Source organism: Petaurus breviceps, unplaced genomic scaffold (assembly GCF_028583685.1).
Source record: "Petaurus breviceps papuanus isolate PSGF00001 unplaced genomic scaffold, PetGlider_PUasm1.0 126, whole genome shotgun sequence".
NCBI lineage: Eukaryota > Metazoa > Chordata > Mammalia > Diprotodontia > Petauridae > Petaurus > Petaurus breviceps.
Window position 1 is genome coordinate 37401111 of NW_027185655.1, and position 25651 is coordinate 37426761.

The 25651-nt window shown below is 37.5% G+C and overlaps 2 protein-coding genes across 2 annotated transcripts; one reads left to right on the forward strand and one right to left on the reverse strand.

Moving 5' to 3' along the window:
• The first annotated feature begins 1390 nt into the window (after window positions 1-1390).
• Window positions 1391-18739, forward strand: RRH (retinal pigment epithelium-derived rhodopsin homolog). Its single transcript, XM_069099475.1, has 7 exons — window positions 1391-2947; window positions 7188-7378; window positions 11350-11449; window positions 12931-13084; window positions 14099-14267; window positions 15911-16089; window positions 18267-18739. Exons 1-7 carry the CDS (start codon window positions 2851-2853, stop codon window positions 18352-18354), a joined length of 978 nt encoding a protein of 325 aa, XP_068955576.1. The 5' UTR covers window positions 1391-2850; the 3' UTR covers window positions 18355-18739.
• Window positions 18740-21554: 2815 nt separating this feature from the next.
• On the reverse strand, window positions 21555-21983 carry LOC138170759 (small ribosomal subunit protein uS12-like). Its single transcript, XM_069100258.1, has one exon. The coding sequence runs from the start codon at window positions 21981-21983 to the stop codon at window positions 21555-21557; it is 429 nt and encodes a 142-aa protein (XP_068956359.1).
• Between the last annotated feature and the right edge of the window lie 3668 nt (window positions 21984-25651).

Here is a 25651-nt window from a genome sequence, read left to right on the forward strand (position 1 = left end):
GGGACAGAACGTCCATTTGAGGGAAGCTCCTGGGTTGTATCCAAAGGCCATTTCTACTACACTATCACACAGGTGTACTTCAAATTACTCTGGGTACTCTATCAGGAAACTTTGCTAGAAAATTATTTAGTTTCTAGAGAAGTTTCAGTTGTGATTGTCGTTTTTTGATTATGAAAAAAAAGCATCCAGTGCAATACAAGTCTTTCCAACAAGCTTTTTCCCTATATAATAATCACTCACACTATTGTAATAAAAAAACAAAATAAAACATTGAAACGTTGAGCTGTGGTCAGTGCAATGACCAGTCATGATTCCTGACAACAAATGACAAAATAATAGTGCCCACTTTTTGGCAGAGAAGCGTTGAACTCTAGGTTCAACTCAGAATGATAGGTTTTCAGCCATGGTTAATGTGAAAATTTGTTTTGCTTGGGCATGCCCATCTGACAAAGTCTTTTTCTTTCAGTTGGGTGGGAGAGCTAGAAATGGAGTTAGCAAAATGAAAAAAAAGTTGGTTGCATGTTGAATTTAATGTAAACTTAAAAAGGAATAGCAGGTGATATTAAATGCCTAAGTTCAGTTTTAAGTTCATTTTTTTTTCTTATTCACCTTGTATATGGAAGGATCACTTGGGATTCAGTAGAAGTAAAAATAGAAATAACACTGTTCAGTCACCCTCTGGTAGTTAACATCAAGTGAGGTTTAAAAAGGAGGGAGAGAAAGAGCTATATAATCACTCAAAAGAATTTGGCTTGTCCATCAACATAGTAAATAGGAAATGGATTTTAAGCTATCCTTTAATTCCACCTTTTCCCCTTTCCCTCCTATTTTCCTGTTGAGTAATATTTTATTTCTATGTGTATGTTAGTATGCTTCCCTCTTTTGACCAGTTCAGATGAAGGTGAGATTCAAGTGTCAAGTGATTTCCCCTACCCTTCCCTCTATATTGACTTATACTTGTGTACTTCAGTTATGTGAGAATTTTCCCTAATCTTGCTTTCCTTTTTTTGCATAATGTATTCCCCTTCCCTGCCCTTTTCCATTACCGTAATTTGAAAAAGGTTATAAAATATAATTTAAATATCTTCAGTAATTTAAGTTGTGTTACTTTTAAAGAGGTGACAAAAATCTTCACGATGGATAAATATGTAACAAGTTTGAAGAAGAAGTCTACTTGTGCTGCTAAAGCTATTATTACAAGCACAGACAAATAGGAGCAATTAAGGAATATTATGAAAACAATGTAAAAAGCCCAAATTCAGAAAACTATAAAGTTTTATTAGTGAGATTCATAAGTGCTATGATTGATGAGTTAACATACATAAAGGGCTTCGTAAACCTTAGGGTTTTTTCTTTTTTTTTGGAGGGCAATTGGGGTTAAGTAACTTGGCCCAAGTAACTTCACATGGCTAGGTTTTCTTTTTGTGTGCATGTTAAGTGTGAGAGGCTGGATCCAAACTCAGGTCATCCTGACTCCAGGACCAGCACTCTACTCCCTGTACCACCTAGCCGCCCCAGTAAACCTTAGTTTTTGTTATTGTTCAGTGTGTCTGACCTTATTTGGGATTTTCTTAGAAGAGATACTGCCAGAGATTGGTGAGTTTAAATTCATCCTCAGACACATACTAGCTGTATGACCCAGGACAAGTCACTTAACCCTGTTTTTTCTTATCTGTAAAATGAGCTGTAGAAGAAAATGGCAGACCACTCTAGTATCTCTTCCAAGAAAACCCCAAATGGTCATGAAGAATCAGACATGACTGAAATGACCAACACTTCTTGATCCATGATCTTCCTGTTTCTTCCTGGCTTCCCATTAGTTCCCTCTCCTGTCTGTCAAAGGAAAGCTGCTCAGACATAGATAAGAAGGATGTTTGTGATAAGTCTTGGTTCCTAGGTCACTGAGGCTCAGACTTAGGGTCTTTTAGAACCTTTCTTTCTCTTCTGTATGTTGTAGCAGCCTGTACTGTCCTGACTGTGGGCTCTGGGCTCCTAGCTCTTGTGTTTGTCTGTTGGCTACTGTCACCAAGATGTTTTGAGATTGGAAGGTTGATGTATCGTCTTGGGTGACATGATTTGGAATTTGGGTTTTCCCTAGCTCTATCCTAGCAAGTCTGAGCAGCCCAAGGGGCCTTGCCAAGTCACATGACAGATGTCCCACAACATGCCCCTCTTCTGGCATCTGCTGGGCCTTAGAATTTGACTTACTTGGTGCCTCGTTACTATTTTTTGGCAGGTCATCCACTGTCTTCTCTGAATTTCATTCCATATAGCTAAGCTTAGCCCTATGGAAGGGACACAATTCCTTAATCTTTCTCCTTTTCCCTACTTTTAGATCCTGACTTCTCCCTGGCTACACATGCATTCCACGTACCTATCACCCACCCCCACATGTACCTAGTGACAGAACTATTTTCTCGGTGCAGTCTTAGAATTAGAAACACATAGGTCCCAGAACTGTTTTCTAGGTTCAGTATAATTAGAACACATTCTCAACTGGCAACCCATATTCACAAGATCTGGAAGAATTTTTTTCAGCCTATTGGGGTAGGACCTGGCCCCACTACTTAATAATCTCTTTAGACTTAAGGCTGATGCCCAAGCATCTTGGCCAAAATTCTTAGTGCTGGTTGCTCTTTGTTCTGCTAACAAGCTTATCTCTTGTTCTGGGAACTTAACCCACTTGCAGTTGAGCCCAATTAAATCCAGTGGGGGATGCCCTCCAATGAAAGGGCTTCTCTTTGAGGTTTCTCAGTGGAACTGATTTGTTCTGCAAATCTTTCCCTGAAAACATTTCATAGCTTCTGAAGACTTGTCTGGGAAGTCATTCCCTAGCATCTGCTCTACAAAATGTTTCAGAATGATGCATTGGAACCTGGAAAGGAAGGTCACTCAGTCTTTTCACCAGCAGAGCACAAAATTGTGGCTGCTTATTTGATCACAGCAGGTACTTATTTTTTCCATTTGATCAGTTGTTATGTCTTAAAATGGGAAGGAAAAGATGAGGGAAGTTTCAGTTCTCTCAAGTCAACACATCTCAAATACATTTAATGTTTGATCATAGTGTGAGATGGGAGAGAAATGGACAAAAGTCCTCTCTTTTGTGGTTTCATATCAAAAGTCAGGAATATCGCCTCTATTTGGCAATTGCAAATGAAATAGAGTGCAACAAGTTTTATTATTAGAAATAAAAAGATGTTCTACTAGAGTTTTTTTGGTGTTTTTTTTTGACCATCTGCTATTTTCTCTGACAATTTTCACCACCTTATATATGGTGGTTGGGCTTGGGTTGGTTTTCATAGATTTTTCTTTTTTAACCAGACTTCTGATTTCACAGATATGGGGAACTCCTGGTAAGAAACTTCCTTTACCAATGAAGTTTGATACATCCTCTGCACCTTTTAGTGATAGGGAGTTGCCTAGTGATATGACATGGAAATACAGTATCTCGAAAAGGAAGAAAGTGCTTTGGAGTTCCTGGTGGCAAATCCATGAAAATAAAGCATTTTTTATTAGCATTGATGGTGCATTCAGAAAATCTAGGTCCTACTTAAAAATAGCACTTTGCCTAGAATCATTCATATTTCTTTAACCCCAGCAATGCTTTTTTTTAAAAAATCAAATGTAATGATTTTTATGCTAAAATGCAGCTAAAAAGACAGCAATGTATGAAAGCAATCTTTTTGTGGAACTTTTCATAATTCATGTTTGTACATTTTCAACTTTGTGCTACAATATCAGATTTTATGAAAAAATCATATCATTTTGTTAATCTCATACAAGACTAAGTATTCTTTAGTTAAGCTGAACTGATTGGATTTTGAACCTTGATTTTGCTTTACACAGTTTTGGGGGGGGGTAGGAGAAGTAGAGAAGTGTTACAGTTTTCTTGTCTTTGAACTGATTTTTGTTGACATTTGAAATCTCATATTCTTTTAAAATAATATGTAGGTAAAGTCTCAATACTAGGAAGTGTATCTTTTTTTTTTGCCCTTTTTTGGGAGGGCAATTGGGGTTAAGTGACTTGCCCAAGGTCACACAGCTAGGTTTTTTTTGTGTGTGTTAAGTGTCTGAGTTTGGATTTGAACTCAGGTCCTCCTAACTCCAGCGCCAGTGCTCTATTCACTGTGCCACCTAGCCGCCCTGGAAGTGTATCTTCTAAATAAATTTTATGTCCTGGTAAATAGGCCATAGAAATGATGCTTCTGGTTATAAGAATAGTAATCTTCATATAGATAAATCTTAATTTCATTATCATATTCCATTATGTTGCTATATCACAGTTTATTTAGATAATCCCCAAATACTGACAAATTAAGTTAATAGTTTTTCACAATTGCAAATAATGTCATAAATAATTTTTTAACAGATAACTTCTTATCCCCCCTTTCCTTCTTTGGCAATACTTTTAGGAAATGATACCAACTTAGAGCCTGCGTCAGATTTGATTATTTTTGTAATTCTTTTAATGCATTGCCAAATATTTTTAGAAAAAGATTCTACCAATTTAAAATTCCACCAGCAATGTATGAGTGTACCCATTGTCCATAATTGTGCAACACTGAATTTGTTTCTTTTAATTGTCTTTGCCAGTTTGATGGAGGTTAGGTTTGTACGTCAAAGTTGTTAAGACGTACAATACTTTATTCTTGAAGCTGAACAGTTTTTTAAAGTGATTTACAATTTATGCTTCTGCTTTTATTTATTGATTGGCATATTCATATCCTTTGGCTGGATTCATTGTACACTGAGTGATATCCTTAAATAATATTATTAATTCCTTATAAAGGAGGGAGGGAAGAAGCATGGAGGAAGGAGACAGATGGAAAGAATAAGCATTTTTTAAATATAGTATCTGTTATATGCAAGGCATTGTGCCTTTTAATAATAATGGTGACGATAGCTAACAAACATATAGTGCTTACTATATGCCAAGCACAGTGCTAAGGGCCTTATTATTTATTATCTCAATTGGTCCTCACAACAATCCTGGAAAGTAGGTGCTGTTATCACCCCCATTTTACAGGTGAGAAAACTGAAGTTAAATGACTTTCCCAGAGTCATATAGCTAGTAAATGTCTGAGGCTGGTTTTGAACTCAGACCTGGTGCTCTGTCCACTGTGCAACCAGCTGCCTTTAAATATCAACTGCCATATAAATGTTGAATGTTAAATTTTTAGTGAACAGGTCAGTAACCAGATCTCTAAGGGATTAAGAAATGAGTGGGAGTTAAAAATGAGTATAAGATAGATACAGGTAACGTCTAGCAGTTTGGTTATGAAAAGGAGGTATGATTTGGGATGATAGTTTAAGGGAATGGTAGGGTCATGAATCCGTTTATTCATTCATTCATTCATTCATTCTTTTGTTTGTTTATAGAATGCATGAGGTCTCGGCTCGTTTGTAGGTATTGAGGAAGGAGCCAGTAGGTAATGAGATTGAAGATGAGAATGGAGAGATGGTCCAAGGGACAAGTTACTAGAGTATGTAAAGGCATGGGATCCAGGGCAACAAGTAAAGGAGTTGGCCTTGGCAAGGATGGTTTCTTCTAAGAGGGATACAAAGAAAAGGCTAATGTGATTTTGGGGTACAGAAGGAGGGAGCTTGGAGCCAGTGGCCTCTTCTCAGATAAGGTCTCCTTTAGAAAGGGGATTTTATAGCAGAATAGAAAAGTTTTGGAATACCAACTATGCGGAGTGTAAAAAAAAAATCAGTAAAGAAAAATAAAAGGATTGCCTTGAAACCATGAGGGTCTATTTGAGATTTGAAAACATACACTTGAAGCCATGCCACAAGGTCAACAACAGCTGAATCTTTGACATAACCTTTGATTCCCTCTCTCTCCTGTATATCTATCTGTGCCATAGTAGCCATGGACCCCTGACGTCATCAGTGGATGTCAACTATCTTTCTAATTATTTATGTCTTCTTTTGTTAAATTGCCAATATAGTTTTACAGCTGATTTCTCAAAAGTGATATGGATTCAAATAAGATAATCAGCTGATATTTGTTTTATTTAATATTTTAAATTTTTATAGTTTTATTATAGAATATATAATTATAGCATATTGATTTAATTATATTAATATTTGATGATCTTTCATGTTTTGGTTTTATATTTTTAAAAATCTTGATATTTTATTGGTTTTAATTACTTACTCATGTTCTCTCCCTTTTCATTTTGCTATTTTTTTATATGTGTCTACTCTCAATAGACTCCTGGAGGATTCCTGGTAGCCACACTCTAGTTCAAAGTTTTTTGGGTCAGTACCTATTCAAATTGGCATCCCATGAGCCTCAATCTGATACCCCCTTTCCATTTATATTACGTGCCTTATTTTCTTGACTGTTTAGTTCACTTTGCATCAGTTCATGCAAGTCTTTACATTCTTTATTCATATTTTATTTATTTATTTTTAGTTTTCAACATTCATTATTGTAAGATTTTTGAGTTCTAAATTTCCCCCCTCCCCCCTATTGATTATATTTAAGTGACAACTTTGAATGTGTTCTGAGATCTTTAAAGAAAAGTGGTTATATAGGTTGCAGATTGGTGGGATTGGTTGCTAAAGTATTCCACCGCAACTTCTCTCCAAAGTGAGAGATGCCTTTCTAGATTTTTCTAAAGGAAGAGCAGGAAATTGAGTCAGAGTATCTGAAATAGGAGAGACATAGTTAATGAAAATAGGAACTGTAGCTAAGGACCTGGGCAGCTAGGTAGCACAGTGGATAGTGTTCCAGGCCTGAGTTTAAATTCTGCCTTAGACACTTAACTAGCTGTGTGACCTTGGGCAAGTCACTTAACTCTCCTTCAGTTTCTTCATCTGTCAAATGAGCTGGAGAAGGAAATGGCAAACCACTCCTGTATCTCTGCCAAGAACACCCCAAAAGAGGTCACGGAGAGTAGGGTACAGCTGAAATGACTCAAAGCAACCAAGACCCAGAGGAGTCAGTGACAACGGGAGTCTGGATGTTAAAGGTATTCTGGAGTTTGTAGACTCTTCCTAAGTGCAAATACTACCCCTCCTTGCTAATGCTTCCTCCAAGTATCCATAAAGGTTCCTGGTCATTCTGTCAACATAATCATACTATGATGATCATTTCTGGCAGCTTCAATGTTCATATTGATCTTGCTTTTAGACATGTCCAAATTATACTGAGAACCTTGTTTTCTGTGTCTTTGTAGGTGTGATAAGTATCCTCAGCAACATCATTGTGCTGGGCATCTTTGTTAAATACAAGGAACTTCGGACAGCAACAAATGCAATTATCATAAATCTAGCTGTTACTGATATAGGGGTTAGCAGCATTGGTTATCCCATGTCTGCTGCTTCAGACCTATATGGAAGTTGGAAATTTGGATATGCCGGATGTCAGGTATTTGAGAGCTTTTGGGTTGTCAGAGAATAATGTGGAACAAGAACATCCGTTCTGGAGTCAGAAGACTCGGTTCAAATTCTCCTTCTGAAACTTGCTGTATGATCTTGGGCAAAACTTCCCTATAACCAAGTGTCCTTCACTGTAAAATGAAATTGTTGGGACCCAAGCAGGTTCTTAACAAGGCTGGGATCTGTGGACTTCAAAGAAATTTGCTATCTGGATTTCAATATAATTGATCTCCTTTGTAATTCTATATATTTTATTTCATGCATTTAAAAACAATATTCCAAGAAAAATTATTTAAGGAAGAAAATTATTCCTGTAGGGGTGGCTAGGTGGAGCAGTTAATAGAACACTGGCCCTTGAGTCAGGAGGATCTGGGTTCGGATCTGACCTCAGACACTTAACACACACACACACACACACACACACACACACACACAAACCTAGCCATGTGACCTTGGGCAAGTCACTTAACCCCAATTGCCCTCCAAAGAAAAAAATAAAAGAAAAAAAATTATTCCTGTAACCTGAGCCCCATCAAACAAAGGCACCATTTTGCTTGAGAAAGAGAGTTTTATCTATAGTCATCTGGACTATAGGGGAAATTAAGAGATCTAGAATAAATTCAGCCAGGTTTCACCAAACTGCCAAAGGGGTGCATAACAAAAAAGGTTCTGAATTTCTGTATTTAAGGAACTCTGAAGTCCCTCCTTGCTCCTGAGCTATGATCCGATATCTTAAATACTGAAAACAGTTTTCATTTTTGGAAAACAAAAAGTAGTTAGGATTTTTTCCTTTTTAAAGGGGACTTGTTATTGAAGTGAGAATCGGGTCAGTTCTTAGAGCTAGTGACTTTCATGACCATGGATTTTTGAGCAGTTAGGAATTTGCTCTTGACAAGAATGACATCAGAGGATTGAACAGGCCCATTTTTTCCCATCAATCCAAAGAGGACACATAACAGAGTAAAGAACCTTGAAGTGGAAATCAGAAGACGGGGTTCTAGTTCTGGTCTAACGACTGGGCATCTATGTGTCAGAGACTGGGGATCCTAACAAAGTGGGAAAGGCTCCCAAAGCTGCAGGTTTTGTAGATGCTCATAAACATCTTTGAATTTGCTGGGTGAGAGGAGACCCACCAACTTTCACCTGCTCTAACCCGAATCTGTTGGGGTAGAGGAGAAGGATTCCTAGGATCTTTGGGTCTTAGACATACTGCATCTAGACCCTGAGCCCCATCAAACAAAGCCTCCATTTTGCTTGAGGAAGAGCATTTTAATAGGGACTGTCAGCCACATGGAGTGTAGGGAAAATGATTAAGAGATCTAGAATAAACTCAGCTATAAAGGACATGGAATATCAGCTGAAATTATTAGCTTAAAAATGACATCAAGTCAACCAGCATTTATTAAGCACCCAAAATATACTAAGCCCCGAAGAGACAAAGAAAAGCAAAAAACAGGCCTTGTGCTCAAAAAGCTCCATTGTCATGTGGGAGCTGAAGCGTAAACACCTGTGTGTCAACAAGACAAATGCGCAGGGTGACTTGGAGGTGCTTGTGAGGGAAGGTGCTGGTACTGAGGGTGACTATTGTGGAAGGCAGGATTTTAGATGAGATTTGAAGGAGGCCAGGGAAGCCAAGGGGCTACTAGGTGACTCAGTGGATAGAGTGCTGGTCCTGGAGTCACAAAGACCTGAGTTCAAATCCAACCTCAGACTCTTACTAGCTATAAGTTACTTAACCCCATTTCCCTCAGTTTCCTCATCTGTAAAATGAAGCCTTCCAGCATCCTTGCAAGAAAATCCCAAATGGGGTTACTAAGACTCAGATGTGACTGAACAACCACAATAGGGGAGCCAAGAGGCAGAGAAGAGGAGGGAGGACATTCCAGGCATGGGAGACCGTCAATGAAAATACATGGACTTGGGGAAAATGTATGTTCAAAGAACAGCCAGGAGGCCAGTGTTGCTGGAGTGAAGAGGATGGAGATGAGAATAAAGTGTAAGGATACTAGAAAGGTAGGAAGTGGCCATATCATAAAGACCTTGAAAAGTCAGATGACTTCATATGCCACTGTTGGCTCAAAGGGCCGTTTGCATGAGGGAGATTCAGTGTTCTACACCTGCCTGAGCATGAGGGACTCTGATTCCTTCTAATCTCTTTCCCAGTTCTACCATTCTATGATCCTAATAACAGCTTACATTTGCAAATTACTCTCCATATGTCATCTTATTTGATGTATCTTGTCAGATCCAGAAAGTCATCCAGAAAACTTCACAAACTTTATTTTTTATTTTTATTTTTTGCTTTTTGGAGGGGGGAAGGTAGGGCAATTGGGGTTAAATGACTTGCCCAAGGTCACACAGCTAGTTTTGTGTTAAGTGCCTGAGGCTAGATTTGAACGGGTGCTCTAATTCACTGCGCCCCCTAGCCGCCCCTAAGGCAAACTTTAAATGTGAGTTTTGCTCATAATCAGCCCTTTTTACTAGATGAGAAAACTAAGGCTCGGCAACCAGTGACCATTAGAGCCAGCCAATAAAAAAAAATATGCGCTATCCATTAGGTCATTCTCTCTCTAACAGTAGCCATTCCTAAGCCAAGCAGAGTCATGCATCCTTGTGCATGAATTTTCTTTTAGAATTTGAAAATCTCATTTTGTTAATATCTTTTGGTTTCACATTAATTTCATTTCTGAATGTGCTCCTCTGAACTCTCCTACACACTTATCTCTTGTAACAGATCGAAAAAAGAAAGAAGAAACATCTTTTTGTCTTTAAAAAAACGCTATTTGTTGTATGGGATGGCTCTCTGGGAGGGGAGAGGGATGGGGAGAGATCCTGGAGAAGGAAATGGCAAACCGCTCCAGTATCATTGCCAAGAAAACCCTAAATGGGGTAACAGAATTGGACATGACAGAAACAACTGAATAACAGCAGTTATCTGGGCAAAACTATGATGATGTTAAAAAAACAAAAGATATTAATGAAAACTTATTTTTAAAAAAAATTTTGTTTTTTTAAATACAAATTTATCTTTCAAAAAAGAGGAATAAAGTTCAACAAAGCTAAACAACACACTGATGAAGTCTGACAGAGAGTATACCACATTCCATATCCACATTTCCTCACTTCTGCAGTGGAGAGAAGAAAAGTACATTTTCTCAACTCTTCCCCTGGTCCAAGCTCAGTCATAATTATATGGCATTCACTTTTTTTGCTCTTTCGATTTACATTACTATAGTCATTTGTTGCACATATATTTTCTTTCTTTTTTTTTTTTTTTAAAGCAATCGGGGTTAAGTAACTTGCTCAAGGTTACACGGCCAGTTATTTCTGGGTGTGGTGCTGAGTATCTGAGCCTGGATTTGATCCCCAGGTCATCCCAACACTGGAGCTGGTGCTCTTACTCGCTGAGCCACCTGGCCGCCCCTTGCACATATATTTTCAAAACAATTTCCATGGTTGCTTTTTTCAACAACATAGTTTTGTGAACTGATTATAGTATCCAAGAAATTTACTTCAGTTACCACCATATTGCTATAGTAAATGTTTCCATTAAAAGTCCCCACTTAGAATTAAGCATTAGAGATAGTTACTGTTATATTTAATGTAAAGAAATAAATCAGATTTGAGGTTTTGATGCATTGGTTGAGATGAATATACATAAACAGTAAGCCAAAGGTTTTTTTTTTCCTAAACCATAGAAGAAATGACTTTAAGTTGTAAAATGTATTAAAAGTGGAATCATGATCTTGAGGAAATCTCTTCAGATATGAGTTCATCACAATGCTTGCCTGAAATGAACTTATTAAAACAATTAAAAAGCAAAACTCAGTTATTTTGCTGATTAAGAATGAGTAAAATTAAAATATGCCTCAATATAGAGAAAAAATTTTTGAATCTAACAGTCAACTTTAATTGCTTCCTTGGAGAGTGATTAAAATTGTGTCTGATTTTTACTTTCAGATTTATGCTGGTTTAAACATCTTTTTTGGAATGGCAAGTATTGGATTACTTACTGCTGTGGCTCTTGATCGGTATCTGACCATCTGTCAACCTGACCTTGGTACAGCTCTATCCTCCATCTTTCACAACAGATTAATGATGAGGGCTGAGTCACTGTACCATTCTACACATACATATCCAAAACAATTTTGATGATTTTGAGCTACACTTTGAGAACCACTGATCTAGCGTATAATCTCTTTAAAATCTACTTTCTATCTTAAACCTCCATCTTCAACTCAGACTTTAACTTGGTCCTTCCTGACAACTTCTAGTTGACATTGTAGCTGCCTAACCAGAAAGTATGCCTGCAGCCACACTCATCAGTAATTTTGTTCCTTATTGTACCATGCTAAGATATCATGTCTTTAGTAGTTTTATTTTTTGGATGAGTGTTGACTGGGTTCAGTATGTTTTTGTTATGTTTAGGACAATGGCTTATTTAATTTCTTCCCATTATCTTAAAAATCTCCTACATAATTCATCTTCTCAGAGATGACCAAGAAACCTTGTGTCTCAATGTTGTAATTTCTTCTTTAGGTTTCTGATATTGAAAAAAACACACAAACTAATCTTAGAATCTCAATTGTATTTCTAGAAAAAAAGATTATCAGTCTATTTCTGTCACTCCATCTACTTATCAATGGATTCACAGTGAAATCACAAGCGTGATGCTCAGGGTGTTGAAAATCCATCAAGTCTTACAAAAGAAGGGATATTGAAGGACAAGAATACTGCCCATATGGCATTGGGACCATATTTGTTACTCATGTAATATCATAAGGTAGCTTTTGGGTCAGGGCTGATCGTTTCTGTCAGGTGGTCTTTAGCTGAAGAATTCTTATGTTGTTCTGCACTCCAATTCACCTTTTTGTAGAGAATCCGTTTTGCTTTGGTTGAGATTCAAGTCGAGAAATCTCACAGGAAGCTATGAAGTTGTTGTTTTTTTAAAAATTTCCCGAATCTGTTGGCAAGCTCCATTTGTTCATTTCCAACATTGTGGGGATTCTATAATCTTTACCCATTTACTGACATAAGTTAATCAGCACCTGTGTAATATCCTGAAGAGAGCAACTGGTGGTCAGTCAGCAGATTGAACTCTTTATTGCCTAGAGACCAGGTAATGAAACTGGAGTAGGGATGGAAGGAGGAGTGCTTGAGTAGAGAATCCTTCCATTTGCCAAATTGAATGTTGTAAGTACTACAGAGATAGAAGCTAGGTGCTAAGCAGTGAATAGGCCACAGACTAAATTAGTTTACTTGCTTTTGCTAACACAACAATGAAGTGTGTGTGCAGTGAGTCACAGACAAAATTAGTTTACTTGTCTTTGAGAATACAATACCTTTAATAATGAAGTATGTGTGTATATTCAAAGTTTGAGAGAATGAAAATGCTAAAATGTAAAGAACCTCCCAAATTAAAAAACCAAACCCAACTATTTAGAGTTTAACTCAATCCCAGCTCTAAAAAAAAATCAAGTAGAAATACAGAACATTTATTGATGAATGATGTCAGCATTGATTATTTCTATTGGTCAATAGGAACAAGAATGACTCCATATAATTACACCATAATGATTCTGACTGCTTGGGTGAATGGCTTTTTTTGGGCCTTGATGCCTATTATAGGTTGGGCTGGTTATGCTCCAGATCCAACTGGTGCTACGTGTACTATAAACTGGAGGAAGAATGATGGGTAAGAGAGTTTTACTGTGTAAAGTCACATGCTACAAATTTAGGAATTTTTACAAACCTCTAAATTTTTACTTAGATCAGTTATTTTTTTTTTCTGCTTAAAGAATATTGCTCAGTCTTGCAGTTGTTTTGAGAGGTAGAAGAGTTTCTAGAGAGGGATTGATACAGGGTGGAGTTTATAATGGTGGGGATGGGCTGCAGAGGCTTTGAGAGCAAGACAAGATATAGGGAGGTTCCTTTAATTGTTTGGAGGGAGTTTCTTTTCTCCCTATATACCTATATGGGCAGCTGGGTGGTGAAGTGGATAGAGCACTGTGCTTGGAATCAGAAAGACTTATTTTCATGAGCTCCATTCCAGACTCAGATACTTACTAGTTGTGTGACCCTGGGCAAGTCACTTAACCCTGCCTCAGTTTCCTTATCAGTAAAATAAGCCGGAGAAGGAAATGGCAAACTACTCCAGTATCTTTGCCAGGAAAACCCCAAATGGGGTCACGAAGAGTCAAACCTGAGTAAAAAACTGAACGACACATACCTATATCCTTTTCCTTGATAGTCCCTATGAGTAGAGGATATACATTTGTTTGTAGGAGCCCCTGAAGGTAGGACCTAGAATAGAGAAGAAGAGAATTGGGGGTGAAGCAGAGACCCAGAATTTGTAATGATGATTCTCAAGGTCCTAGTGTCTATTCCTTCCTTAAAATCTTTAAGAGATTGCCTAGGAATAAAACATCTTTAATAAAACAAACTATAACTTGTGTAAGAATTCTGGGAAAAAGCTAAAGTAAGACCTGCTATATGATTTTCCTAGGAGAATGGAGTTGATCGAAAGAATGTTACTATGAAAACCACAAGCAGATCTCAGTTAACTTTAAAATGATGAATTTTCTTTTTAAAAAAGACAAACTTTTAAAGAGAATTACTAGAGTGATCTCTGTGCAGGAGCAATTTTCTCTAGCTATTGATTTTTGGTTTGAAAATTCTTCAGGGTGTAATAATTGTCTTTATTTTTCAGATCTTTTGTTTCTTACACAATGACTGTTATCGCTATAAATTTTGTCCTGCCCTTAGTGATCATGTTTTACTGTTACTACAATGTTTCTCAAAAGATGAAACAATATACTCCTAGCAGCTGCCCTGAACACATAAACAGAGACTGGTCAAACCAAGTAGATGTAACCAAGGTAAGAGGGGACAGTTCTTTGAGTTAATTACTTGCAATTATCATTGTGTAAATGCATTCCAATCAGTCTGTTATCACTTTTATGCTCTTGTATTGCAATCAATTGAACTCCATGTCTGCTGTTCTCCCTCACCTTCATCCCCCAACATGGCATGTAGAAAGTTGTCAAAAGTCATTTACCCTAAGGAAGTGATAGGGTGATTTTAGTAACCTATGTCACAAGGCAGGGCTATTTTTCTTAGGTACAAAAACATTTGCTGCCATCACATTCTCTCCCCCTGCCACTTGAATGAGGGATCCACCTCCTTTCCCCTTCCTCCCTTCCTTTGCTTGACCCAGCCCTCTTGCCCCCGGTCATCTCTGGTCAGTGCTTGCTCAGTAGTTGTCAGCCACGCCAGAAAGGGGGAAGGGTCAGAATGCTGACAAGATCCCTTTTAGAGATTACCAACCTGTGTTCTGGGCAGCTAGGTGGAATAGTAGATAGAGCGCTATGCCTGGAGTCAGAAAGACTCTTCTTCCTAAGTTCAAATCTGACTTAATTTCCTAACTTTGTGACCCTGGGCAAGTCACTTAACCCTGTTTGCCTCAGTTTCCTAATCTGTAAAATGAGCTAGAGAAGGAAATGGCAAATCAGTCCAGTATCTTTGCCAAGAAAACTTCAAATGAGACTCACAAAAACTCGGGCATGACTGAAATGACTGAACAACAATAAAAAACTTGTGTTCTAGGGTTGCTTAAACTTGTGTAAGATTCTCAAAGTTAACTTAGCATGTGGTTAAATTGTGTTCATTCTGTGGTTGCTTCTGTTATTGGAGCTATCCCTGGGCACATAAGGAAGATGAAACTAGGGAATGTGCATGAATTGTACAATATAATACTCCTAGCCCCAACGGGAAGTATAGGAAATATACCTGTGATTTCATTGGGATAGGGATTCTCCAGGTGAGGAAATTCCCTTCAACAGGCATTTATTAAGTGTTTGCTGCATGCCAGACACTGGACTAAGCCCAGGGGGATATAAAGAAATAGTCTCTTCCATACATACTAATGGGGGAAGACAGTATGTAAAGGAACTAGGTATGTAGTAGGTATATGCAGAATAGATGAGGGTCATTTGAAAGAAAGCCTTAGTAGCAAGAGGGAGCTTATCACCTTCTGAGGAAGGTCATAGCACAGTGGCTAGAGTATTGGGTCTGAAGTCAGGAAGACTGGAGTTCAAATCTGGCTTAGACACTAGCTGTGTGACCCTGGGCAAGTCATTTAACCTTTATTTATCTTGGTTTCCTCAATTATAAAATGGGAATAATGATACTATATAGGGTGTTGCAAAGATCAAATGAGATAATATTTGAAAAAAGTACTTAACACAGTTCTTGGCACATGGTAGGAACTATATAAATGCTTCTTTTCTTTCCTTCCCCTTCGATTTGTATTTTTAGAAATTTGCCTTATAGTATTGAAAAGTTAAGTGACTTGCCTAAGGGTCACACAGTCTGTAAGTGTCAGAGGCAGTACATGAATTCCAGCCTTCCTGGCTTTGAGGACAGCTCTCTAACGGTTTTGCCACAATGCCTTGCTTCAGTACTAAGTCAGAGAATTTTTATATATTGAAGTGTTTAAATGAACAAATTCTTTGTTTTCCAGATGTCTGTGATAATGATTTTAATGTTCCTGCTTGCTTGGTCCCCTTATTCGGTTGTGTGCTTATGGGCTTCTTTTGGGGACCCAAAGGAGATTCCCCCAGCAATGGCCATTATAGCCCCTCTCTTTGCAAAATCTTCCACATTCTACAATCCCTGTATATATGTGGCTGCCAACAAGAAGTAAGTGCTCCTAAACAGAAACTATAAAATTTGTTGATATAAAAAAGGTAACAGAAGGTATGAATTGATGGCGTTGGTTTGGAGTTGGTGGGAACCTTGAAGGTCATCAGATCCAAACTTCTTTTCCAGGTGAGGATACTGAAACCCAGAGGGAGCTAAGGAATTTGTCCAAAGTCACAATGATACTGTGAGGCAGAATTCAGGCTAGGTCCGGCATCCTGTTGCTGCCCCTCAGATTTCTTCTAAACCCAGAGAAGCTGTCTGATGCTAATTTAAAGAGCCCTAGGACTTGATAATCATCATTTTAGGCAAACAAGGCCTCTTCTGTGTGTCTTTTTCAGGGAGGATTCCCCTCTACTTCTCCATTTCCTATACCTCCCCCCTCCTCACCAATACAATTTAGATTTTATATGAATTAGGAAAAATGATAGAAGGAATTGATTTTGCTGAAATATTTGCCTGGAAGATTTAATATAGAAGAAGGAATTTTGAAACTTAGAATCCAAACTACAGTGCTCCCTTCTGAATTTTTGTGTGCCTAAAGATATACCTTATTGTATATGTGTGTACAGTAGATGAAGAGAGAAACACCTGTTGTTATTGATCCAACAAGGCTAATATCTACAAACAGGAAGAATGATTATTACTTTCACTTACTAATTAGTATCCTCTTTGGAATTCTATTGGGATAGATAATTGTTTGAAAGCTCAGGGCCCTAGGACACTTATTGAGTGTCCTTCTCTCCCCGTTAGAATGTAAACTCTTTGCCAGCAAGGATCATTTCACTGATTATTTTTGTATTTCCAGTGCCTGAAACAGTAGGTTCTTAATAAACGCTTGACTGATCACAATTGTCATTGTCAAAATTTTTGGTAAGATTTGGTCTCTACTAGGAAATAAAAGAATATTAAATTCATATTGACATACCCCCTCTGGTGATCTGGCAGATTGGCACCTTCCTGCCTAATTAATTGTATTATAAATTTGCTTGGGGACACTGAGTAGAAAAGTGACTTGTCCAGGGTCACACAATCAATATGTGTCAGAGTCTGGACTTGAATCCAAATTTTACTTACTCTATTAAGTAGGTGGCACAGTTGATAGGGTGTTGGGCGTGGAGTCGGGAAGACTTGAATTCAAATGTGGTCTCAGATACTTATAAGCTGTGTGACTCTAGGCCAGTCACTTAACCCTGTTTGCCTCAGTTTCCTGATCTGTAAAATGAACTGGAGAAGGAAATGGCAAACCACCCCTGTATCTTTGCTAAGAAAACCCCAGATGAGGTCATAAAGAGTTGGGCATGACCCAAACAACAGAACCACAATGAGTTACATCATGCTTTCTCTTCAGATTCAATCAGTGAATATTTATTAAACACTTACTGTGTGTTAGTCACTGTGCTAAGCACTGGGAATACAAAAAGGGGAAAAAGACAATCCTTACTCTCAAGGAGATTACAGTCTAATAGGGGTGACAACATACAAACATATATACAAAGCAAGCTGTTTACAGGATAAGGAGGAAATAATTAACAGAGGGAAGATACTGGAATTTCAAAGGGTTGGGGAAGGCTTCTTCTAAAAAGCGGGATTTTAGTTCGTACTTAAAGGAAGCCAGGAGGCCAGTCTTCCGGAGCTGAGGAGAGAGAGCATTCCAGGCATAGGGGAAAGCCAGAGAAAATTCCCAGAGCCTAGAAATGGAGTGACAGGAGAAATAAGAGTTTGTGAAACAGCCAGGATGGCCAGCGTCACTGGATGGAAGAGTGCATGTTGGTGACTAAGGTGTAAGAAGACTGGCAAGGTAGGAGGAAGGCAATTTTTGAAGAGGTTTTAATGCCAAGCAGAGGATTTGATTCTGGAGATAACAGGAACTGTATTTCAACTGAAAGGCAGTAATAAAGATAGTGGCCTAAAGCTTCCTCAAGCAAACAAATGGTTGCAGTTTTCAGAATAGAAGTATCTGTACAGGGTGAACATTAAATGATTTTATAATTCTTTTTTCCAATTTATGGATAATAATCTGAATTTGGTCTTTACACAGTTTATATTTCATATATTTTTAAAGGTATTCAAATGGAGATGTTAGACTTAGAAACAGAGAACATTTGAAAGTTTAAAAAAAATCAACGGTTCAAGCAATTATGATATAACAGACAGATTTTTCCTCTTCCTCATAGGTTCCGGAGAGCGATATCTGCAATGATACGATGTAAGACTCACCAATCAATGCCTGTATCCAATGCATTACCAATGAACCTAACTTGAGATCAGGTTTTGAATTATGAAAGGAAAAAGAGCCAAATTGCATCATTTTCACCTTTCTTTGCTGTATTTTAACTTTAATCTACTCAATGTTCCTACAAAGCTGATACCTACTTGGATTCATGTACTAACTTGGACTCTCAAAAGCCAAGACTGTTATCTAATTTTATTTCATGTAAGACACATGCTTAACACAGTGCATATGGTGTTCCTTTGGTGTTTGAATTGTTGACCCAATACTTTATCTCATTTTTATTTCTTCTCCTTATAATACAGTTATATGATTTTTTAAAAAGATCAAGTCAGTATTTCCTTGGCAACGTTTAAGGAATAAACTCATAGCCCATTTAATCTTCCTATATATTCCTTTTTTGTTTATTTTGCTCCTTTTAGCATAATTGGTTAGTTTTTTAGTATAATGATTCAATGTAGAATAATCACTAGAGATCAAATCTTGAAGTGTAGAAGATATGGATGAAAGTCCAGCCTCTGATACTCAGTGATTATGTGACCCTGGGCAAATCATTTAACCTCTTAATGCCCAACGCAACTCTAAGACTGTAAGTTGATTTGCATTGGTAGAGGGATTTTCCTCATCCAGAACTCCCCATACAAATGGACTCACAGGACTGGACTAAACTCTGGGCTGTTAACTGAGATGCAAAATAGAAGTTGTCACTAAATTACAAATGGGTAGTTTTCCAAAAGCTCATTCCTAAAATTGTCATTTATAACGTAGAATGTATAATCTCAGAGAAGTGACATTATAAAAGGAGATTAATTAGGTTTCTGTGTCAGCTCACAAAAGCCTGTTTGATTCATAAATTGCTATCTTTCTCCAAAAAGTCTCGTTCTTTCTGCTCCAACATCTCATTGTAGGGTTAGAGTGACTATGAGTTATTTTTAAAAAATCATTTAAAAATAAGCTTTATTGATGTATTTTGCTTTTAAATCCCCTCATAATAAATAATTAAAAAGAGGGGAAAAAAACTTCAGGAAAATTAACCAAGATAATGAAGAAAATCCGATATGAGAGGCTTTCTCATCTCTTCTTTAGGGTAAAATTTGTCATTATAGTTTTGCAATATTCAGTTTTTATTGCTTTGTTAGTATTGTTCCATTTATGGGCAGTTAGGTGGCACAGTGGATAGTGCTGGCCTGGAGTCAAAAAGATGTCTCTTCCTGGGTTCAAATCTGGCCTCAAATACTATCTGAGTAACCCTGGGTGACACTTAACTGTTTGTCTCAGTTTCCTTATCTATCCTTCCCTATCTTATCTAAAAAATGGACTGGGGAAGGAAATGGCAAACCACTCTAGTATCTTTACCAAGAAAACTCTAAATGAGGTCATGAAGAGTTGGACATGACTGAAAAATGACTGACCAACAGTTCCCTTTACATTGTTGTAGTCATTATATATATTATTTTCTTGGCTCTGCTTACTTTACTCTGCATCAGTTCATGAAGATCTTTCCATGCTTCTCTGTAGTCATCCTTTCTTGGAGCATAATACTATTCCATTACATTCCTGTACTATAACTTATTTAGCCATTCTCTAATCTACTTCATTTCAAGTTCTTTGCATCTACCAAAATTTAAGTACTTTGGTGGGCTTTCATGGGGCTTTTCTTTTTTGTCATAGACTCTTTGGAATCATCTCCTAGGAGTGGAATTTCTTGGTCAAAAGGTGTGATGGGTAAGCCTGACTTAGATCAGTCCCATGATAAAATACGTTTGATGTTGGAACAAAATTAGGTAAAAAGGAAGTTTACTTAGGTATAAAATAGAGAAGATATTCAACAAAGCGTTTCTGACGTCAAGTTCAGCTTTCTAGTCACCATGCCATGCTATCTCTCATGTTAGACTAGAAACTCCATGAGGGCAAGCCATAATATAAAGTTGTTTTTTTTTTGTCAGTGGCTAACTAGCACAACATTAGGTACTTAATTCATGGTTTTGTTTTGTTTTTTCCATTTGTTTCATGACAGCTGAGTAGGTCAAGGCTGCATGCCTAAGTTTTGTGGTCTGTGGATAATTTGATGTGCCAAGACTGATTACTCAACTTTACTTCTGTTAAACCTGTGTAGGTGGGAACCCCCTGACACATGCAGAAGATGAAAAGGTTTGGAGGGGCCCTCTAATCTGTTTTGGTTGATGAACAATTGTGTCAATGAAATCATGTGTCTTTCAAAGTATCAGATAATTTACCCTTAATGTTGCAGGAACAAATTTTCTATTTCTTGTTTCTAAAGTTGTTTTTATTCAGGGATTATGGATTTTACCACTGTTTGGCTGTTCAATAATACTAAATGATATATCCATTAATTGACAAACAGTAGTCTCTGCATTCAAGTCTTGCCTTCAATATATACCATCTATGTGACCATGAACAAATCATTTTACCTCATTGCCCTAGGCAACTCTCCAAGTCTATAAGTTACAGAGGGGGTGCTGGTAATTCCCCAGCCAATGAAATCACAGGTCTCTATTTAAAAGAAAAAATAATTTATTACCTAAATATTTCTCTTGTCCCTATGAATTCTGTTTTAAAGTAGTCACTAATAATTTCTTCTTTTTTTCTTCAATTTTTTCTAATTAACAAACATTTATTTTCTCTGCTTCCTATCCCTGCTTCCTAAAAAGGAAGGAAAACACAATCTGTGTAAATATAAATTCATGTTCAAAATGTCTGGCTTGGTGGACACATGGAGTCCATAACCTCTCTGTTGGGGAGGGATGGAGGAGGAAGGATGTTTCATCACTGTTTCTCTGGAGTCACGGTTGATCCTAGTGTTGATTAGAATTCTTAGCTCTTTTAAAGATGCTCATTTTTGTAATGTTATTGTATAAATTATTCTCCTGTTTCTGCTCACTTTGCTCTGTATTAGTTCATACAGGTGTTCTCAAGTTTCTCTGAAACTGTCCTTTACATAATTTCTTATGGTACAATAATATTCTATCACAATCATATGCTACAACTTGCTCAGCCATTCTCTAATTTGTTTTGTCTTTATTAATTTGTTTGTTTACTTTTAGTTTACAAGATTCAGTTCCACAATCCCTAGAGTTCAAATTTTTCTCCCTTTCCCTCTCCTCCCCTCTCCCCCCATGGTGGCATACAATCAAGTATAGGATCTGCAAATACTTCTTTTTTTTTTTTTAACAGGAAAATTTTTTACTATGACAAAGATATCATACAATTTTTATGATCTTGGTCTTTCCTTCTTGCCTTTGTACAAGGCCAGAAGAGAAACATTTGCAACTTTTACAGCCTTGAATGGGACTCCAGGAATATCACCAACATGACCTTTCTGACCAAATCCAGCAACCAAAACTTCATCGTTTTCCTCAATAAAGTTTAAGCAGCCATCATTGGGAACAAAGGCAGTGATTTTTTTGCCGTTCTTAATCAGTTGAACTCTCACACACTTCCTGATGGCAGAATTGGGCTGCTTGGCTTCCACACCAACTTTTTCCAAGACAATTCCTTTTGTATGAGATGCTCCTCCAAATGGGTTGGCCTTCAAAGCAGTGCCCAAATGAGCTTTCTTGTATTGTTTGTCATGCCACTTTTGGTCTCTCCGGTGGCTGTGGAGCTTTCTAGCAGAACGAAGACCATGGCACTTACCCATGCTGCCACCGTCTGGGCCGAAGGAAAAGAGAGAAGGCTGCAAATACTTTCACATTAGACATTAGTCAGGTTGTAAAGAAGGATTGTAACTGATGGAATGAATAATGGGAAGAGGAAACAAAACCAAACAAAAAAAAAAAAGAAAAGGAGCAGGTAGTTTGCTTCAAACTGCATTCAAACTGTTCTTTCTAGTTCTTTTTCTGAAAATAGACGTCTCTTTCCATCATGAGTCTTTTGGAGTTGTCTTATAATCTTGCATTGCTGAGAAGAGTCCAGTCTATCAAAGTTGGTCGTCACACATACGTTGTGTCTGTAATTGTGTAAAAATTTCTCCTGGTTCTGCTCTTCTTACTCAGCATCAATTTATATAAGTCTCTCCAGGTACATATGAAGTCCGTCTGCTCCTCATTTCTTATAGCGCAATAATATTCCATTACATTTATATACCACAACTTGTTTTGCTGTTCCCTTATTGAAGGGCATCCCCTTGATTTCCAATTCTTTGCCACCACAAAAAGAGCTTCTATAAATATTATAGTACATATAAATAAATAGTACATACAGATCTTCCTCCCACTTCTATGATCTCTTTGGGATACAACCCTAGAAGTGATATTGCTGGGTCAAAGGGTATGCAATTATTTATAGCCCTTTGGGCATAGTTCAAGATTTTTCTCCAGAATGGTTGAATCAGTTCACAACTCCACCAACAATGCATCAGTGTTCCAATTTTTCCACATGCTCTCTAGCAGCCATTCCCCAATTGATGGGCATCCCCTTGATTTCCAATTCTTTGCCACTACAAAAAGAATTTTTGTATATATGGTCTCTTCTTTCTTTGAGCTGGTAGGTGGTATAAGGGATATAGCACTGGGCCTGGAGTCAGGAAGGTGTGTGTTCAAATCTACTTTCAGATTTACTAGTTATGTGACCCTGGGCAAGTCATTTATCCTCTGTCTCAATTTATTCAACTGTAAAATGAGAACAATAATAGAACCTGCCTCCCAAGGTTGTTGTAAGGCTAAAATGATGTCATATTTGTAAAGTGCATAGCATGTAGTAGTTGCTATAGAAATGCTTCCTTCCTACCTTGGGGGTATAAGCCTAGCAATACTAATAGCTAACATTTACATAGTGCTTACTTATGTGCCAGGCACTGTGCTAAGTGCTTTATAATTATTATCTTATTTAATCCTCACAACCATGGGAGGTAGGTGCTGTTATTATTTCCATTTTACAGGTAAGGAAACTGAATCAAACAGAGGGTAAATGACTTGATCAGGGTCCCACAACTAGTAAGCATCAGAAGCTGGTCTTCCTGACTCTAGGCCCACTGTTCTATCCCCTGTGCCACCTAGCTGCCTTAGTAGTGGTCAAAGGGTAAGCATGGTTTGCTACTTTTTGGGGCAGAATTTAAATTGTTTTCCAGAATGGCTCAACCAATTCCCAGTTCCAACAATAATGCCTTAGTATGCATATTTTCCGATTATCCCTCCATCATTTGTCATTTTCATTTAAAAAAAAATCAACTTTGCCAATCTGATGAATGTGACGTCGCTGATGATTTCTTTATTTTTAGATCCAATCACCTTTTCTCAACTCTCATCCTCCTTGACCTTTCTGTAGCTTTTTATCACCATTGCTCTCTCCCAGGCACCATGTAAATTCTTGTCTCTTGGTTTTCATGACATCGGCCTCTCCTACCCTTCTGACTGCTCCTCAGTTTCCTTTGGATCAAACTAGACTACTAGCCGCTATTCCCCCAACTCAGCATTCCATCAACCATATTCAAGCATTTGGACAGACCACTCTCCATTCCTGGAATGCACTTCTCCTCTTAGAATTATCTTTTTTTCAAGTCTCAGCTCATTTCTTATTAAAAAAAATTTTTTTTTTTTTGCTTTTTGGAGGGGGGAATGCAGGGCAATTGGGGTTAAGTGACTTGCCCATGGCCACACAGCTAGTGTTAACTGTCTGTGGCCTGATTTGAACTCAGGTCCTCCTGACTCCACAGCCAGTGCTCTATTCACTGTGCCACCTAGCCACTCCACACCTCACCTTCTTTATGAGGCTTTCCTGATCTCTGTTGTTAGGGCTCTCTCTTTCCTCAAACTACCCTGTATTTAATTATATGTGTATGCATCATCTGTCTCCTACCACAATGTTGCTCCTTGGAGGCAGGGACTATCTCAATTCTGTATTTGTATTCTCAGTGCCTAGCACACAGTAGGTGCTTAATAAATTCTTGATAGTTAATTGATCTGGTCAGAAATAGTGTTTTCCTTTCATCTTAATGATGTACATAGTTCAAGGAGTGTCTGATTCCCCCTGAAAGATGCCTTCAATTACAATTATGTTCTTAGATTAGAAACAATATATAGTTTTTTGGGGAAAGAAAGGGAAAGAACTTGGCTTATTTCAGCTAATAGAATTATAAATTTTGAATACATTTTTCCTAGTCTTTCTCATAAAACTTTCCTAAGTTTTTCTGGCTTTTCTTTCTAACATATGATGGCATAGAAAAAATTATCGCTGCCCTTGGAGACTATAGTGCCTTAGTACTCAAATGTGAAGAATCTATCAAATCATTCTCAGATGAAATGGGGTTTTATTGTTCATTGCACGGTAGACTAGACAGGATATCCCCAAACTCTTGGGGCATGTTTTAAACTACTAAAGCTTAAAGCTCTGTCTGTCTCAGTTTTAAAAGTTAAGCTAATGAAATTCAAAGCTATGCTGGGACTGGTGATACCCTGTAATTGGTGGGGACTGTCTTAGGCAGGAATTGTTACATATAATTATTAAGTATAATTTTTCCCATTAGAAGGAAGTGAGAAGAAGATGAGAAAAGAGAATCAATTAGGAAAATTGATAAATAGCTTTTTAAAGCAGGTAATGGGGAGGTGGAAAATCCACTGGGCGTGGCATCTGAGGACTTAACTTGGGTTCCAATTTTATTTCTACCCCTGACTACTTGTGTGACCTTGGACAAGTCACTTAACTTTTGGGGGCCACAATTTCCACTTCTATAAAATAAAGGGGTTGGACTAGTTGCCTATCCAGGTATCTTCCTGTTCTAAGTGTCTTAATATAGGATTGAATTTCATTGACTGGTCACCTGCTAAACTATTGCTAACCAGTAGGTGGCAACATTGTTAACATTATCACAACAGTAACAAAATTGTATTCAGTTATGCTTTTTAAATTCAACTTTATTTGTAATCTCTTTTAGAATCATAAATGGAAACAATACATTTTGTAACAAGACGTAGAGATAGTCTAAAATAGAGTACAAGCAATGAAATCTGAACAATTTTTAGCATTGAATAAATACTTCAAATTGCAAACCACTTTCATTGGAAATGGGTTTTAAAAAATGTATTTGTATAGCCTATATCAGTTTGCATGCCGTTTTAGGGAAGGAGGAGTGGAGGGATGGGGGTAATTAGAACTCAAAATCTTATAAAAGTGAATGTTGAAAACTAAAAATCAATCAATTTAAAAAAACATGTATTTCTAAATCTCCATATATATAACTATCAACATTTTCCCAACGAGCAATTTATTTTCTTTTCCCTTAGAATATGTTACTTTGCTGAAGCCATATACGATAGGCTAGCTCGATTGAGCCCTTGTGAGATACATTTGAAGGTTAAGTAACTACAGATC